The following is a 19,710-nucleotide window of genomic DNA, read 5'->3' as shown; positions in this document are numbered from 1 at the left end:
TCCCACTTGCGGGAAAGACCAGAACAAGAGCCATTAAAAAAGTGTTATATTGTTATTTTATTCCAAAATGATTTAGAGACTATGTTGTCAAGGTACACATGTATATCCAGGGTGCCACATCACTCACTACTGCACTACACTGTCAATGTACTAAAGTAACAATGTATCACTTTGCAAGCACTACATGTCCAAATGCAGCAAGACCTGGACAATATCCAGGCTTGAGCTGACAAATGGCAAGAATTCACAGCACACAAGTGCCTAGCAATGACCATCTCCAACAAGAGAGAATCTAACCATCGCCCCTTGACATTCAATGGCATTACCATCGCTGAATCCCCCACTATCAACATCCTAGGGGTTACCATTGACCAGAAACGGATCAGGGCTAGCCATATAAATGCAACAGCAGGTCAGAGGCTTGGAATCCTGTGACGAGCAACTCACCTCCTGACTCCCCAAAGTCTGTCCACCATCTACAAGGCACAAGTCAGGAGTGTGATAGAATACTCTCTACTTGCCTGGGTGAGTGCAACTCCAACAACACTCATGAAGCTTGACACCATGCAGGTCAAAGCAACCCACTTCCACAAACATTCTCTCCCTCCACTGTGGACAAACAGTGGCAGCAGTGCGTGCCATCTACAGGATGAACTACGGAAACTCACCAAGGCTCCTTAGGCAGCACCTTTCAAACCCACGACTGCTACCATCTAGAAGTACAAAGGCAGCAGATACATAGGAACCTGGAAGTTCCCCTCCAAGCCACTCCTCATCCTAGCTTGGAAATATATCGCTGTTCCTTCTTTACTGCTGGGTGAAAATCCTGGAACTTCTTCCCGAACAGCACTGTGGGTGTACCTACACCAGATGGACTGCAGCAGTTCGAGAAGGCAGATCATCATCACATTCTCAAGGGCAATTAGAGATGGGCATTAAAAGCTATCTTTGTGTGCAGGTGCAGGTTATGGAAGCACCCCCCCACCGTTCCCCACCACCACCGCCCCCCCACCCCCTTCCATCACCCCCCCCTGTCCCACCCCCACAACCAAATAAATACACACACCTCCTTGGGGAAAGCCTGCTGAAAAGTCTGGAACATTCTATAAGGTTAGTGTTAATTGTTTTGTCATCTCCTATATTGTGATGTAGATGTGTTTTTAATGCAGTGGTTCATCGAAAGGGATCTGTCCTACAAAGATAAATCGACTTTGAAATAAAAACAGAAAATGCTGGAAAAATTCAGGAGGTCTGGCAGCATCTGTGGTGAGAGAAACAGATTTAACGTTTCGAGTCTATATGGCTCATACAGATCCAAAATCTTAATTCTGTTTCTCTCTCCACAGATGCTACCAGACCTGCTGAGATTTTCCAGCATTTTCTGTTTTTATTTCAGATTTCCAGCATCTGCAGTATTTTGCTTTTATATATATTGGCTCTTACATTGACCAGCTTTCGGTAATTGTTGTCATGCATTGGCATTCTGAGAGGGCAGGGAGGATACGATGCAGGGGGGGCGGGGGGCGGGGAGCATAGAGATGCCATGACGTGGCAAGGGGAATCTGAGGGGGCATAGAAGATCCATGGGGGCATAGAAGTGCAATGGGATGGCATGGGCAATCGGGGGCGAGAGCTGGCATCGGGGTGTGAGAGGTGAGGGTTAGAGGGCCTTTTAATGACTTTGGGAGCTGGGCTACTATGTTGGAGAGCTGAGGTGGGCCTTATAACCCATTCACCTCCACAACTCACACGTTCCATCACAGCTCACAAACTGCACTGTGAACCCAGCCCCTGTGTGAATAGATAAGAATCCCAGGTAAAGTCACATTTTGCAAGCTTCAAAAGTGCACAGGTCGGGTTTTTCCAAGCCTAAACAATAACCATCTTTTTAGGGATCATCTTTTGTCTTGACTTTCTTTCCAAAAGTATGTTGGCCAGAACATTCCCAGGTTTGCACTAAGTGTGATAGCGGACAGGAAAAAGAACGTTTTACCCACTGACCGCAACAGAGGCTTTTCATGCCATTTCGTCCCAATCCCACATCATTAATCATACATTCCCGGGAAACACGCCATTTCGATGGCAGGCAGCCTCTGATTCGTCCACCCTGCTGTCACCTTGCTGTTTCGTCACACTGGCTGCTATATTTAAAGTGCAGCCACACGTGCACTTCTCAGTGCTTCCAGCCCAGAACTGCTGTACAGAAGATATGGCCCTGAAAGGCAAGAAGACTGCAGCCCCCTGATTCAGTGAAAAGTCCCTCCAGCGCATTTTGGACCCAGGGAGGCCTACCAAGATGTCCTCTACCCCTGCTCTGGGCAAAGGCCAGCAAGCAATCCAGCCTGGGAGGCAGTGGCAGTGGTGGTCGGCGCCAATGCCCTGCAAGAGAGTACAGCCACCTTAGTGACGCAAGAGGATGAATGGTCTCATCCATTCTGCCAGGCAGAGGCACTCTTCTCATCATTCTCACCTCACAAACCCATCACACATTTATAGGGATCTCACACCTCAAGGGACAACACCACTAACTCCCACATACACCCTCACAACTCGTATCCTCTCAAGCTCCGGTGCTCATCCCATCCATGGCTCCGCACACCACACAAACATTCCATGCATGCCATGCATCCTGCTCACACACTCTCCAGCTGTTTTCATGCAGGAGAACCTGGCTTAAAGCGACAGGAAGAGTTCCCAAACCAAGGGTGGAGCGGCACACATTAGGACCCTCACTCACTTTGAGGAGTGTACCATCGCGCTGACTGGTGAGGAAATGGACCACGCCTACGGCAATGGTGAGTCGGCGACAAACACCCATTTGAGGATCCTGCACCACATCATCCCTCTCTCAACGCATCTGTGAGTGCTTTCTCTTCTGCTTTTGACTCTGCTGCCATGCACCAATTATTTCTACTTTGTTTCACAGGGTGCTCTGCCAAGCAACTGATACCCTCAGCCAGCCAGTCCCTCAGCTCCATCCAGGTCCCCACCTCCAGCCAAGAGGCCTCCTCCTCCATTGAAGAGCTGGAAATAAGCAGCCTGGAAGATCCGTCACAGCGCTTACCCACACCCTGCACCAGCGCAGAGACACACACCTCGGTGGGACCGAGATCTAAAGCAGGCTCGGGTTCACAATCTGGTGGCCACTGCGCAGACACATGTCCGCAGCAGGAGGAGGCAGTTTCAGCTGAGCTCCCAGGAACTCGAAGGGCTGCTGTGAGGTCCGAGTCAGATGGCGAGCCTCTGGATTCGGCTTTCCAACTCATCGTGGAGAGTTAGCAGAAACATCATGCAGAGTTGTTGGAAGCCCTCAACAGAGTGGCATGCAAGTCAGAGGAATGCATCTACCTGCTCTCTGGCGATGTGATGCTCACATGTGCAGGCTCCATGGGAGGGATGGTGAATGCCATGGAGACCCTGGTCCAGCAGAACGCAGAGATGCGCACAGACCTGCACTCCATCATGGTAGCCATGGGTGAGTTCCTGCAGTGGCAATGCACAATGGAAATGTGCCACCTCAATGTCCCAGCAGGTGCTCCTTCCTCTCAAGGAGTCAGGTCGGGAGCTAAATCAGCAGCTGGACACCTCTGGGTCATCCACTCAAGAATCTCGGGGGCTGTCTTCTCGCTTTGCCTCTGATCCCCTCAATCTCATCCTCTGTCACTGCTCAGGGAGCAGCTGGTCCACAGGAGAACAGCCACAGCAAACTGGGACCCCTCAAAGGTTGGCTCTCCAGAGGACCCATGCTGAAGTCATGGAAGGCAACAGGGCCAACCATTGTCACCGCCTCTGCTGCAGATGGCAGGCCAGTATCTAGAAGTGTTAGGCCTAGAAAAGTTAAGAAATTCTGATCACAATTAGTTGCACAGGTGAACACACTTTGTCACTTTATAATTTGAAAATGTATTGACTTTCACTGAATGTTGTGTGAAATGTCTTTCAGCTTCATTTACAGGCTTTGCAAGTCCTCCCACTGCATCCCTCTCCGCTTCCACCCTCCCCTGCCCCCACCAATAGCAGTTCAGATGCATGCAGCTGGCCCAGTGGTCAGTCTGGAGGGAGAAGTGTATGTGTGGCAGAGTCTTTCAGAGCCTTGTGCAAGCAATCTCCCACGCATGTGGATCCTTCCTCAATCCCACTCTTCTCAAGGTCCTGAGCATTTTCAATGCTGGGGTTCTCTTTCAGTTGTCCACCTGAGCTGACCTGCACCTCCAACCAACCATTGATCACACTCCCATAAAGCACATGCTCCCGCCCATCACAAGTCACCTTTCACTTTCAGGTTTAGAAGAAACATGATGCATGTAACATTCTTCATTAGCTCCCCCTGTCCTTTCCCCTCCCCCAGTCATCCACATCCTTTTCCCCATCACTGTTGACCCTTCCCGGCATCACCTTCCATCTCACCACCATCACCTAACAGCCAGAATCCTTTTCTTTTGGGGATGTCCAGGAGAAAGCGCATATTCCCTACCTGCCCGAAAATCCCACCCCCATCCACACTAACCTCCCCAACCTCCTCCTTCCCACCCCCAGGGTCTATGTCTACCTCCAAGTCCCAATCAACCACCCTTGCCATCCCATCTACCAATACCGTTGGACCTTCACCTTCGCACCCTACTGGCTCACTCTGCCCTCTCTCATTCTCACCATTCTCTCCTGCCATGCCCACCCTCATTTCACTCCTCAGGAGGCAGTCATCAACTCCATAGACCCATGTCTCCATCTTGCATGTTCACCTGGACATATCCGCCCCGACCCCCCCAACCCCGCATTACGCTTTCCCCCTTGGAACTCCTTCCCCCCCTTGACTTCTTCCCCACGCTTACTTTGTCCCCCCTTCTTACTCCTTCCTCCACCTTTACTTCACCTTCCACCTTTACTCCTTCCCACTTCCTGACTCCTTCCTCCACCTTTACTTCTTCCTCCACCCGGACTCCTTCCTCCCCCAAACTCCTTCCCTTACACCTTCCTCCCCCTTTATAACTACCTCCCCAGTTGCCATATTCTCGCCCCTTACCTCCTCTTCCCCCGTACTCCCTCCCCCCACCCAACCTCACTCCCTTGACATCTTCATTCCCCCACCAACCTCACCCACCCGACACTTTTGTTCCCCTGTCGCAATTTCAGCCCCCAATATGCCTTCCTCTCCCAGTCAAACCTAGAACTTCCTCTCCCACACTCATTCCATTATGGCTTCCTTTCCTACTGACAGTTGGACCTTCCTCTCCACCTACTCGACGATCATATGTTGCAGACCATGGTCAAGACACTGAAGCCCCCAAATAGACTCTCAACAGTGATTATCCACCTCCTGTGAGCTGCTTCGCAACAAAGCCATGTCCATGAGAATACATCCAGCATGCGATGGATGTTCCTCCAAGCTCCCGTCGATGTTGGGTTGCAGCATCTTCTGCTGCTTGGATGTCCGCAATGTGAGCAAGGCCCTGATGGTAAGTCCTGACTTCTGCACATCACAATAGTCAAGACGTGTTCTGCACCAATGTGGTTTCTGGCTGACTTTGGCAGTAAATTTGATGTGGGGAATGATTCTGGAAAGCTGGGCTTATAATAATATACAAATGTATTACATTGAAATTTCCGATGTCCAGCAGTGGGAAACGCGGTCTGCCATTAACGAGCGTAACAGATGATTCCAAACGTTGAAAAGCCGATTTTTGGCCTTCCTGCTCATGCCTGCCATGGCGCCCGACACCAGTGGGCCTGGAAAATTCCGTCCATTTTATTTTATTTAGGCAAGGATTTTACGGTCCCACTGTGGCGGGACCCGCAGCTGGCTATGCAGTGGGCCAGCCAAAACTCTTTTGGCGGGACCGGATGATCCTGGCGGCAGGTGGAGCCAGAAAATGCCACCCCTAGGCTTCAGCCCCTCAGTGTACTACGGCTGAAAGATCTCAGATGGTACCCTTTCCCTATTATGTCTTTGTGGCCCCAAACTTTAGTCTGTCTCTCAGCACATAGTCTTGGACCTTGGAATGTGCCAGTCTGCAACAACTAACTGTGGACAACTTTTTGCACTGGAAGAACAGCAGGTTTCGGGCAGACCAAACATTGTTTTTCACGGGGTTGATGGTTTTCCAGCTGCAGTTGATGCTTATCTCAATGTGCGTGTCTGGGAACAGCCTGTAGAGCAAGATTCCTCTGACACAGAGTTGCTCAGGGTGAACCTTGACAAAAACCCCAGCATCGCTTTCCAGACCTGTTTTGCAAAGGCGGATTCCAGAAGGAAATAGACAACATATTGTTCACCACCACAGCTCCTTTGAGGGCAACTTGCGGAGGGGGTGAGACTGAGAAAAATCTGATGGAGAGAGCCCTTCTCACCATCAGCTTTTGTCTTGACCAGTCTTACTTTCTGTGACACTCTAAATGTGATTTTCTCAGTGTCACAGACAGGAAGACCACAGTCAAGACAAAGACTGATGTTTTGCTTCTGCTGCCACACTAAATTGGTGAGGGCTCCAGATTCATGGTTGGACTCAATATATTTTTAAATCCCCTCAGCTTGAATATTTTCCCTAGCAATACAGCAGCGGCTGTATCAAGTTAGCTTTACCGAGTAACGTGGAAGTCCCGCTCTCAGTGCAGGCTGACTGGTTGAAAAGTGTGATTGACATGTAATATGCAAAGACCCATATATATTACAGCCTCTGATTGGCAGGTAGAAATGCCAATCAAAACACTACGTTCAGTGTTCCCATTTTTTTCCTCCCCCTTTTTTGCAGTAGGTTGAGTTCCTGTCTGTGCCTGCATTAAAGTGGGAGGAGTGAAGACGGTGAGAGTAGGAAAGAGGTTTGTACAGATTTTATGCAATCGAATTATTGATATGTTCAAGCAATCTGACAATCCTGTGGGGTATCAGGAAGGGAACAGAAATGCTCCTGGTTCTGTGTGAGAGGATCTAACTGAGAGGCTTCTGTGCTTCTTTGTATTGAACTGTTTGGCTGGAGCTGAGTGTTGGATATTGAGTGTTTTTGTTGGAAGCCAAGATTTGCACACATATTTTTCCTTCTGATTTACAGGCTGAATTTTGTTCATGGGTCATTACATTTGAAGGTGAGGTGTCACTATATGAGAGCTGCAGAACGTCTGAGGATTCTTACAGATTGCCTGCCTATGATGATAATCCATTTCTATGACACACATTACCCTCTGAGAAGGCCTGCTGCACAAGTAAGTCTGATGCTATTTACTAGTTTCTTGTAAATGAAATGTTTCTTGTTTAAGAACCAGGGAAAATCTGGGCATAGTCCTCTGACATGGTTGTAAGATTAAGATTGATATTGGCTCCTTTAATTTTACCATTCAGGGTTAAAATGAGCTACAGTCCCAGGAAAGTGGTCAACTTAACTTAATAAATTGAGCCAAAAATGTAAATAGACAAATATGCACCAGATTTCTTTATTCTTTCCTAGGATGTGGGCATCGCTGGCAAGGCCAGTATTTGTTACCGCATCCCTAATTGCCCCTTGAAGTGAATGGCTTGCCACACCATTTCAGAGAGCACTTAAGAGTCAACTACATTGCTGTGGGTCTGAAGTCAGACCAGATAAGGATGGCAGATTTCCTTCCCTTAAGGGCATTAGTGAACCAGTTGGGACAATCAACAATGGTTTCATGGTCACCATTACTGAGACTAGCTTTTCAATTCCAGATGATTAATTCAAATTCTACCAGCTGCATAGTGGGATTTGAACCCTGGCCCCCAGAATATTAGGCTGGGCCTCTGGATTATTAGTTGTGATGTTACCACTATGCCACCAACAGTCAGTATCTATGAAGAGAACAGTCATTCTTTCTTGTTTCTGACTTGCAACATTTGTAGAATTTTTTAAAATTAACTTTTTATATACTTTATATACTTTATCCAGAAGAAGGGCGAGTTGTTAAATGCCATGTAATTTGTATAAATGTGTTTGATTGGCAGTCTTTTTAGAGTGCGCAGCTGTTTAAGCCAGAATTTTAATTTCCAGCAGGAGTCTTACAGGTGAGGGCCTAGGTGGAGGTGAACAGGATTTTATCTCAAGGGCCCATGTCAGTCTCCCACCTGTAACGGGTGGTCTTCAGAAGGCTCCTGCTGGAGACACAGTGGAATGCTTCCGGCAGTGAAGAAAGTGATCTTGGAGGGAGAGGAGAGGGGGATGCACTTGTGGGTAGTCAAGGTGTGATGGGGCAAGGGGAGGAAAGCCTAGGACAGGGAAGTCAAAGTTTGTGCTCCCAGCCCACAAGGAAACAAAACTAAATTAAATTTACTCACTTTATTTATTGAGGCCCCAGTCATTTCTGCCATTTCTGCTCGATTGGCCTAGAGAAAAGGTAGGATGGCATCCCCACACAGGTATTGGGTTAAAATCACAATAATTTCATCAAAGTCCTATTTCTATTTTCAAAGCTGGATTCTGCTGCATTCTAGCTGGTTTCCTGCTCAGCTTCTCAAAAGAGATTAAAATCCCAGCCTGTAGGAATATGGTGGGACCACAGTGGACAAGGCAGTGCAGACATTCCAACTGTTTGCCCATCTGGTTTTCACTAGACAGTTAGAGTTAAAATTAGCCCATTAAATTCTGTGTGTTCCTGACCTCTGTTAGCAGCCTTTCATTTTTCAAATCAGTAGCTGCAGCCTTTGAGGAGAACATGTATGTGATTTTTGATTTTGTCAAGCCAGGTAACTTCCATAGATAATGAAAAAAATAATAGCACCGCTCCACAAGGAATGACTTTGTTTTCTCCTTTAGCACAGGATTGGAGAAAAACTAAATATTTTCACTGTGATCAATCCCTGTAAAATACATGTTGCGTTATTGGTACTGCTCAATTGTTCTACTGATGTTTGACCAATATGTTTGTCCATTAGTCTAATATAAGGCCCAGTATTATTCTGCCAGTTTTTGAAGAAAAGGGTTCTGTGATGATAAAAAGAACAGGAAGCAGACGCTGAAATCATTTTGAGAATGATTCTTATTTCACTATCTAGGGATGCTATAAACTTTACCTAAATGGCGTGCAAATGAAAACCACATGGATGGCAGGAATGGAAATTCATCGATATCTAGATATAGAAAGGTACAAAGAAACTCAAAAAAACAAAGTGGAAATATAACATAGAATTCCCAGCCCTTAACAGAGGTGCCATTAGATTGACTGGCCCCAAATATATTAACAGCATGACATAGATGTTACTTGAAGCATTCGCATAAATAATTTGTACTTGGCAAGCAGAAGCACAATTTCAAAATTGGCAGATTATACAATATTTGGGATGGATACATACAGTTGTTATTGAGGAACACTGGAATAAAATACACAAAAACATTATCAAATTTTCAGGCTGGACATCTAAACAGCAACAAAAACAAAAAATGCTGGAAAAACTCAGCAAGTCTAACAGCATCTGTGGAGATAAAAACATAGTTAACGTTTTGAGTCCATATGACTCCTCATTTCCAGCATCCACAGTATTTTGCTTTCAACTCAATAGCAAACTGATTTCAATATAGCAGTGCTTCCCAAACTATTTTTCAATGTGACTCCATTTTAACTCTTGAAAGCTAGTGTGACCCCCTGGCTGCCAACAAAAACAAAACAGTAATAAAGAAGCATAGTAACATTCAGTATATAATGATTAAAATTCAACATATAATATATAGCATGAAAATATGAAAAATCTGTTTTTAAAGTAGTTTGTAAAAATGTTAGTATTTCATGTACTTACCAGTCTATAACTTAATCTGATCGAGCCACTCCAGCTCATGAACTTGGCAGGGAAGCAGTAGAAGCGAGGGTTGAGGCTTTTGAGATGCCTAATGTTAGAGCCCAAGTGGGCAGCAGAGGCATCACATGGAGTTTGTGGTTGGGGCCAAGCTTTAAGACTCAGTAAGTGGCCACAGGCAGGAGGACATGGCCTAATGAGAGAGAGAACAAAAAGACGAGCAGGGCAGAGCAAAGTAACATCACACCTGGCTTCAGAGTTTTATCTTTTTATATTTTATCTTTTTGAAAACATAATCCTATTTTGAATTCTTGTGCAATCTATAGCAAATTGAACAACTTTTGCATGAATGGCTGTGCATTCACTCAAGCGATTGTAATTTTCTTCATTTGACTGCTGTGTCCGGCATTGGCTACTACCTTAAAGAGGCAACAAGACAACTTGGGGAGGAGAGGAAAGAAGAAATTTCTTTTCATGTCATGTTTAACATTCCTTCATAATAAATAACTGCGTGCAGCAACATTTAAAAATAACATGGTTTAACACTGAGTACAGCAATGTTTGTAGACTTGATGTGTAATATTTCCAGGAAAATATCTTCATCCAAAGGCTTGCAGGACATTTCATCCCTGCTTCAATTCTTGACTTTCCCTTGTGACTCTACAGCTCTCACAATTTTGCAGCTCAGAAGATTTTAGTACCTCATAGCATCTTGGATGATGCATAATAGGGGTCCTGCTAGTCCTGTTAGGGTGTGGCAGGGTGTCGAAGGGGTGACATTAGATTTTGCCCTGCTCCTTGCTGTGCTTGGCAGTGTTCTTGACCTTGTTGACGCTGGACAGGCCACCATAGGGCCACATGTTGAGGTGACAAGTGTAGGTGACGGGCAGCCACATCTAATCAATGCCATCCAGGATGATCTGCATCAGCACCGAGATCAAGTACACGTCATACTGATTGCTGGCCTCCGGAAAGCCTAAAATCCTCACTGGGCCTCCTCCAGTCCTTTCTGTATCAAACCAGCAGCAGACGTGGTTCACCTGGTTCTGGGAGCTCTTCGCCACATGAGGCTTGTATCAGGCTATGACGACTACTTGAGCCCAAAGTAGTTTCTATGGAGATTGATCTAGGCCCTGCGCTGTTTCCTGGAATTTTGACCCAGTCTTGGAATGGGAAGAAGAAACAAACACATACATATATGGCCTTCCACAGAGACTGTCAACGATATGCAATTAACAATGAAAAGTGGATGACCTTGAAATTCGGCAGGGGTTTTCCCAATCTTCAGTGGGAGATCGGTAGACTACTCAATGAGATAGGTGCTACTGGTCTCTCTCTGGAATTACAATGGGAGGTGAAGAAAACTGCTCCCCACCCCCATGCCCAACAACATAAAAATTAATTAGATTTGATGTGATTATCAGATAAGGATTTGTGTTAGCATCAGAGATTAGCTGGAATAGTGGAATTTCCTTACTAGGTGGTCATCTATCTGGGATGCCCAGAGTATATTCTGTTCCTTTGTAGTGCCAGGCAGGAGACACTAGGTTAAACTAATTAGTAACCAATCTGTCATTATGTCAGTATCAGGAGGTTTTGTAAGACAGAACAATATTTTAATATATATTAATAGACATTCCTCGCGATTCCACTCGCCTATCTCTGCGACTCCAATTGGGGTGACAACCCACAGTATGGAAACTGCTGCAGCAGAAGTATGTGTGAGGTGCATTTTGGTCAGGAGAATAAGGAGGCCATGTATACCTTGGAAAGTTAACAGTCTAAAAAGTGTAAAGGAACAAAGGAATCCAGGTGGTACACATTCACAAATCATTAAAAGTAGTGACACAGGTTTAAAAAAGGTCATAAAAAGCAAAGCACTGGGTTTCATTTCTAGAGAAATAAAATTCAAAAGCAGAGAAGTAGATAAACTTTAACACAGAGAAATGTGAATTGATACATTTGGTAGGCAGAAAGAAGAGAGCTAATATAAACTAAAGGGTACAATTCTCAAGGGGGTGCAGGAACAGAGAGACATGGGGAGGTAATATGTGCACAAATCATTGAAGGTGGAAGGGCAGGTTGAGAAAGCATTTAAATAAAAAAGTTGGACCTTGGGCTTTATAAATAGAGCACAAAAGCAAAGAAAATATGATGTACTTTTATAAAACACTAGTTCAGCCACAACTGGAGGATTGTATTCAATTCTGGACACTGCCTTTTATAAAGGATTTAGAGAGAGATCAGTCACTTTCTGGATTTGGTTTGACACATCTCCCTTACATGACACAAGGGGCAAGTGACTAACATGAATCTGCTAAACATCACATGTATCTAAGGCACACAAATGGAGGCAATCATGGTGTGGGAGCTTGGGTCACCCTCGCAATAAAAGGGCACATAAATTCTTATTCGAAAGGCATTAAGCTGCTGAGATTACAATCATGAGATCAAAATGTATTTACAAAGGTTCATGATATATACAGTGAGTGAACACCTGTGCCACCATTGTGCTCTCAGTATTTCTTAATTTTCCTAACCCTACTGCTATGTCTTGCTGCAACCCCAACATTCGCAGCAGACGTGGAGACAGCCTGTTGAATGCTATGCCCTATTGCCTGAGATGACTTTGGCGGGCATCTTCTGGAGAGCCCCGCCTGCTCTAGGTCTCCTGCTGTGGGGCAGGTGCACTGTCCTTAGCCTGTGGAGCTGGAACTGATGGGGTCACAGGCAGAGGGATTGGGAGCTGGATGCTCTTGCGGTCTCCTGAGTAGATGGCTCTGGGTTTTCCAGCTGATGGTCATTCTCCCTTTGGGCGCCCGAGGACCACTACCTGACTCGAGGAGAAACAGCACCTGGAGGGAGGTCAAGGTGTCCCATTTCACCCCCCCCCCCTCACCTAGCCACTAATGGATCCCACTAATGAGTAGAGCAATGGAGTACAGGTCCAAATGTATGTCCGGCAGAGCCTGCTGGACCAGGGTCTCCAAAGCACTGCCACCTTTCCCATGGTGACCTCGAGGCACTCGCACCAGATAAAACATGGACAGACTTCTCCATGCTTCGTCTTAGTCTGTTGACTGCCTCTTGCAGCTCTGCCTGATGTTCCGCCTGTCTTTGCATCATCAGCATGTAGGCAATGGCTCATCGTCTGACTCAGACTCAGCAGGTGCCTGTTCTCCCACAGTCCTCCTTGTGCAAGAGACCTAAGCTGCCACTGCCTCCGACTGCTGTGGAGACATGTCACTGAGGTAGTCTCCAGAAAGTGATCCCAAATCTAGATCTAGGACCCACTGAGGTGTGTCTCTGTGCTGGTGGAGGGTACAGTGAACCCAGTGACGGGTCCTAATTGAATGGATCCTCATCTGAGGTGGACCAGGGGCTGGGGCTGATGGTCTGGCTGGACCTCTGTCTCGGTCTGCTGATGGCTGTAAGAGAGAAAAGATAAATTTAATTCATTGACAGGCAGAATGCAACATCGCACATCACTCACTGTGAATGTTGAGATGTGGTCGACTAATGAATTGGTAATGGGTAGATTTTGGAAGGCCGATCTTGCCTTCACCACAGGAGTGATCCCTGTCCTTCCTTGCTAATCATCTGCCTCCTCCTCGAAGGGACTGAACTCTTGGATGTCCACCTTTCATCTGTGATCTCTTCCTCCTGTTGTGGGCTATCTTGGCCCGCATGAAGACAAATGGATAAAGTGTGATGAGAAGGAATGGATGAGAAGTTGGTAAGCATGCATACCTGCTGTGTGTGCTGAGCCCTTCCTAGTAAGGGCAGAAGATGTTGATTGTGCAGGATAATACATGAGATGGCGGTAATGTTGAAGTGTGTGTAAGACATTCAGTACTGATGTCCCCTACTCTAATAATGTGTGAGATCCCTTAGGAGTGTAACCCTTAGAGTACCAAATGCCATTATGAGTTTGTGAGTCCAGAGAGAGCAGAAGGTTGACTTACCCTGGCGTAAGGGATTAGATCATTCATCCTCTTCCTGCAATGTAGGGCGTTTCTTTTTTGGGTCCCAACAGCACAGATCTCCAATGCGACCTCCTCCCAGGCAAGTGAAGTGAGGTTGGTAGACTTCCTGGTTCCATCCCTTGGGAAGCGGACATGACGGCATTTGTGGAAGGCATATGTGGAGAGCCATCAGGGAGTCATGACTGAACTTTGGGGTGCATGGCTTCTTTCTCCTGGGGACCATCTCAGTATGTGCACACTACACAGCTGGGCTGCAGAGAGTGAATATGTGTGTCCGGTTTAAATATGACACTAGGATCTTCAACCTCATAAGGTAACAGCGAGGCGGACAAATCCACGCCTGCCCCACCATGTGATTCAGCGAGCGGCTCATCGATGTGTACTTAATGAGGTTCCATGCATAGAGTCGGGCATAAGAACCCACCCTGGCACCCAGTGGGAAACATGCCGACTATCCTGCCAGCTACCACACTTAGTACTCAGAATGGCAAATTCCACCCAGTGAGACTCATTGATGTGGTCCAGGAAACCATGGCCCTCACTCAGTAGACTAAATGATATAAATATAAACAGGGAAGTTGAGGCGCTTACTCAGTGGAACTAGATGATATGACCAGGGAAGTTGATACCTTGCTTGGGGGGACTAATCAATACTACCAATAAAAATGTGACCTTCACTCAGTGGACTAGATGATATGGGCAGGGAAGCCTCACTAAATGAAAGCTGATGGTTCTTTTTCTCCAGGTGGAACCCGATGTGGGAGATGACTATATGGTGTTCCAGAGTATGCAAAACTGGATTATTTTAACTTTTTAAAGGATCTTGCTATTATAGAATTGAAAGGTTAGGGAAGAACACCAAGGTATATAAAAGGAATAGGTATTAGAAATGAAGAAACCGGGAAACAGGTTGCAAGGAGAAAATGAAGTTTCTTTGAGGAAGTAAGTTAACAATAAACAATTTGTTTCTAGAAATTTATGAGGCTGTATTTTTGAATTTGCTGGCCTTGTGTAAAACTGTCAATTTGGCTGAGACACCCACCATAGAAACTACTTCAGCTTTCATCTCCAGTGAAAACTACATGGTCTGTAGATTGTCTTCATTTCTGCTATTTCTTGGATTATCATTATATTCCAAATGCAGCCAGAGAAAGTTCTTGTGCAAGGAAACAACTGTATTTCTACTTGTATTTTTAATTCTCCCAGCAAACTATATGGCCTGACGAGTGCCTACACTTCTGCCATTTCTTGGACACTGACACAATATTCCAACTGCAGCCAGACAACATTTTTGGACAGGAAAGCATTTTATTTCTAGTTTTATTAATTATACATTAATGATCTAGATGAAGGAACTGAGGGCATCCTGGCTAAGTTTGCAAATGATACAAAGATAGCTGGAGGGACAGGTAGTATTGAGGAGGCGGGGAGGCTGCAGAAGGTTTTGGACAGGTTAGGAGAATGGGCAAAGAAGTGGCAGATGGAATACAATGTGGGGAAGTGTGAGGTCATGCACTTTGGTAGAAAGAATAGAGGCATGGACTATTTTCTAAATGGGGAGAGAATTCAGAAATCTGGAGTGCAAAGGGACTTGGGAGTCCTAGTCCAGGATTCTCTTAAGGTTAACTTGCAGTTTGAGTCGGTAGTTAGGAAGGCAAAAGCAATGTTGGCATTTATTTCAAGAGGACTAGAATATAAAAGCAGGGATGTGCTGCTGAGGCCTTATAAGGCTCTGGTCAGACCACATTTAGAATATTGTGAGCAATTTGGGGCCCCGTATCTCAGGAAGGATGTTCTGGCTCTGGAGAGGGTCCAGAGGAGGTTCACGAGAACGATCCCAGGAATGAAAGGCTTAACATACGAGGAATGTTTGAGGACTCTGGGTCTATACTCGATGGAGTTTAGAAGGATGAGGGGGAATCTGATTGAAACTTACAGAATACTGAAAGGCCTGGATAGAGTGGACGTGGAGAAGATGTTTCCATTAGTATGAGAGACTTGGACCCGAGGTCACAGCCTCAGAGTAAAGGGAAGACCTTTTAGAACAGAGATGAGGAGTAACTTCTTTAGCCACAGAGTGGTGAATCTATGGAATTCATTGCCACAGAAGGCTGTGGAGTCCAGGTCATTGAGTGTATTTAAAACCGAGATAGACAGGTTCTTGATTGGTAAGGGGATCAAAGGTTACGGGGAGAAGGCAGGAGAATGGGGTTGAGAAACTTAACAGCCATGATTGAATGGCGGAGCAGAGTCGATGGGCCGATTGGCCCAATTTCTGCTCCTATGTCTTATGTCTTATTTTTAATTAACTGCCGTAACTATACATCCTAATACCCAATTAACTTTCACAACTACCTCACAATACTGATCATGAACGTTTAATGACCTTCTGGTCAATCACTGTCATGAACCTCAGAGCTTCTGGTCTAGGGAGAGAGGAGTTGATCATTGGCCTGTGACACTTGTTGGAAAGAGCAAATTTGTGGGTGTTGGGTGAGGGCAGCAAGGAGCTTGGCTCCAATCTGTCACAACCTCCTAGGAAAAGTCAACAGAGAACAGAAAGAATTAGAGGAGATACATGACTTTTCATTTTTATTTTACAGAATGGTTGCGCTGTATTAAGCAATACTGGGATTACAGGAAGGAGAGACCCTACAGATAGATCCTGGTCATTATCAAAGGAATTGCTTCATGATAAAGTCTTCTGCAAATCTACTTCAGAAGTGAGGTTTTGGCAAAGCCTTACTCCCATGTGTACTGTAATATAAGAGCAGTAACATGGGAAAGAAACCATATAAGTGTGACATGTGCGGTTGGACGTTTGCACAGTCGTCGGAGCTTGTGAACCACCTACGCATGCACACCGGTGAGAGGCCATTCAAGTGTGAGGTGTGTGATAAGGGTTTCAGTCATTCATCAAGTCTCGTGAAACACCGGCACGTTCACACAGGTGAGAGGCCATTCAAATGTAAGGTATGTGAAAAGGCCTTTGCACAAGCATCAACCCTCCTACAACATTGGCGCATCCACACAGGCGAGAAACCATTTAAATGCAAGGTTTGTGACAAAGCTTTCATGAAGCAGTTGCACCTAGTAGAACACCGGCGTACCCACACAGAGGAGAAAGCCTTCAAGTGTGATGCCTGCAGCAAAGCTTTCATAACGTCAACAGGCCTCCTGGAGCATAAGTGCATTCGTAAAAGTGGGAAGTTGTTCAGGTGTGAGGTTTGCAACAAAGATTTCTGCAGCTCCGCTTACCTTGTTGTACACCAGCGTATCCACACTGGTGAGAGACCGTTCAGTTGTGAGGTTTGCAACAAAGGTTTCTGCAATTTATCGTACCTCCGAAAGCATCAGCGTGTCCACACAGATGAGAGACCATTCAGGTGTGAGGTTTGTAACAAAGATTTCTGCAGCTCCTCATACCTCCGAATACACCAGCGCAGCCACACAGATGAGCGGCCGTTCAGGTGTGACATTTGTGATAAAGATTTCTGTAGCTCATCGTACCTTGTAGTACACCAGCGCATTCACACAGGAGAGAGACCGTTCAGGTGTGAGGTTTGTGACAAAGCTTTCCTAAGCTCCTCATATTTCCTGAGACACCAGTGTATACCCACAGGTGATAAACCATTCAAATGTGAATTTTGCAATAAAGGTTTCACCCAGTTGCCAGACCTTCTAAAACACCAGCATACCCACACAGGTGACAGACGCTTTCAATGTGACTTCTGCCAGAACTGCTTCACCTACTCCTCCTCTTTAGAAATACATAGACGCGTTCACACAGGATAGAAATCCTTCCATTCTTCCTTTCTGTACCTTGAATAATTGGAGGCATACCTGCCATTATGAACTGGAATGCACAATGTAAAAGGGTAGTGGAAGCAGATTTAATGGTAACTTTCAAAATAAATTGGATACGTATTTGAAAGGGAAAGATATGCAGGGCTATGGGGAAGGAGCAAGGGAAGGGATTAATTGGATAGCTCTTTCAAAGAGCTGGCAAAGGCACAACAGCCTCCTTCTGTGCTGTGAGATTCTACCATTTTACAGCTCCAGCATGAAATCCAGCATTGCACTGCCAACTCCCTCTTGCAGTATACTGGAATGTACTTCTCTGAAGGGGGAAGTGGAGATTATTTAGGAAAAAAATTATAAGTATACTGAGCGCCCAAGTGTTACCTCCTCTTGTCTGTTTATCTGTCATCTTTAGTCATCTAGAGAGTCTTGTCAGATAATTGTGGGTAGCATATGCCTGAATCTTGGATATGTGCTGCATGATGTTAAGAATTCCCTCAACATACTTGTGAAATTCCTCATTTAATCTGTTTAAGAAATATTTTTGGAAGAAACTTCCACAATATAATTTCCCTTTAAAGATGTTATTTTCTAAATTCTAAATTACAAGGTTTACAGGTATCTTGCTTTGAACATGATTTGACCATAGCAACCATATAACTATTATAGCTGTCTGACCACTAGTCACTTGAATAACATGGTTATGATGAACAGGTTCTCCACCCTATCTAATATTGTAAAGTGTTTCCATATCATATTCACTGATATGAATTTGTAGCAGAACCAACATGTTGGAATTTTTAAGTAGAGCTTTCTGTTTAGATTTTATTTTATCTTGATGTGAGAGTTTGAGCATAAATAATCTGCACCAACTATTTTGGAGTGAACATTTAAACTCATAAAGGATAACTAATTTGCTTGTGATACAGCAACCATAAGGGGGCCAGTTGGCTAGATGGCAAGTGTGTGGTTCAGAATATTGCCAATGATGGATTTACTTCCATGAGTAGACTTGGGACCTGCCTCTTCTCCCTGCACCTGAGAGTGAAAGGCAATGGCAACCCAAAACTGAAAAAGCTGTCAAGGAAACTGCTCAGGATGAAGCATCAGCAGACAATGAGCTAAGGACCTGAATTCCTAAATGAATGAATGACAACCATGTTACCATTGTTTGACTTCAGACAATGTTTGCAAGTTTAACAATGTGAGAGAAGACAGAATTAGTATCTCTCTACCGGATGCCTCAGCAGTGAATATCCTTCTGAGAAAGTAGTTGGTTCAATATTAACATCAATGACAAAACTGGCATATTGATGAGGACATCCTTCAAGGAAGCTTCAAACTTACTTGAAACAAAATTAACATTCTACATACTAGGGACTGCCTTAGTTACATGGGTTCACTTAGCTCAACCTAATATCAGTATAACCATGGGCCATGAAAACTTCTTGGAGTTGCAGAACCCATGCTTAAGTCATCCAGAATTCTGTGAAAGATGGAAAAAAAAACTCCTCCAAGATCTTTTAAATAAATTGGTTTTAGAAAACGGTTTAAACATTGATGTCAGTAAATATGTTGTTGTTGGTTATCTTGTGCAAAAATTTACATCTTGCAATAAATTTGATATTTAGCTTTAGTCTAAATCATATGGTCTGTTAGCATGCTGCTTTTCACATACTGAAACAACAAGGAACATACACCAAGCATCACCTATGTCTTCTATTGTGAAATATTTCGATAAATTGTTATTGGAAAGAATTTTATGGCCCCTCCCACCGGCGGGATTTTTCGGTCCCACCAAAGCCAATGGACTTTTCAACAGTTCACCGTATTTTATAGCCCCGCCTCCACCACAACGGAGCCATAAAATTCCGCACATTCTTTCTGCTGCAGCTGCTCTACTGTACCTGCTCTCAATCTATCACTTTTCAGTTGGTAATGGGTGTGAATCTGCCCAAGGAATATGCTTTGTTGCCACTAGCGCGAATAAAGATTATTGGAGGAAAGCTGAATTCATAAGTGATTATCAGAGTATGTGCAGCTAACTACATTATTAATTGCTGGAAACAGGTGATCCATGTTTTTGAATTATGTGGCTATTGGGTAACCATTTGTAACTAACTGCATTTTAACACCTAATTGTAATTGTTAGATTATGACTTTATTTTTTTTTATATTCTGAATATTTTTTAC

General features: G+C 44.9%; 1 protein-coding gene across 2 annotated transcripts; it reads left to right on the top strand.

Moving 5' to 3' along the window:
* Window positions 1-6,747: 6,747 nt before the first annotated feature.
* Window positions 6,748-19,160, top strand: LOC121291668 (zinc finger protein 271-like). Of its 2 annotated transcripts, XM_041213164.1 has the most exons (4): window positions 6,748-6,813; window positions 7,044-7,194; window positions 8,996-9,084; window positions 16,320-19,160. In XM_041213164.1, the coding sequence occupies exon 4, from the start codon at window positions 16,495-16,497 to the stop codon at window positions 17,509-17,511; it is 1,017 nt and encodes a 338-aa protein (XP_041069098.1). In that variant the 5' UTR covers window positions 6,748-6,813; window positions 7,044-7,194; window positions 8,996-9,084; window positions 16,320-16,494; the 3' UTR covers window positions 17,512-19,160. The 2 variants fall into 2 exon arrangements, with proteins under 2 accessions (XP_041069098.1, XP_041069097.1); XM_041213163.1 differs by lacking the exon at window positions 8,996-9,084.
* The last annotated feature ends 550 nt before the right edge of the window (window positions 19,161-19,710 follow it).

Source organism: Carcharodon carcharias, chromosome 19, assembly GCF_017639515.1.
Source record: "Carcharodon carcharias isolate sCarCar2 chromosome 19, sCarCar2.pri, whole genome shotgun sequence".
Taxonomy (NCBI): domain Eukaryota; kingdom Metazoa; phylum Chordata; class Chondrichthyes; order Lamniformes; family Lamnidae; genus Carcharodon; species Carcharodon carcharias.
The sequence above is the reverse complement of the archived record's forward strand: the minus strand, read 5'-3'. Positions and strand labels throughout refer to the sequence as shown.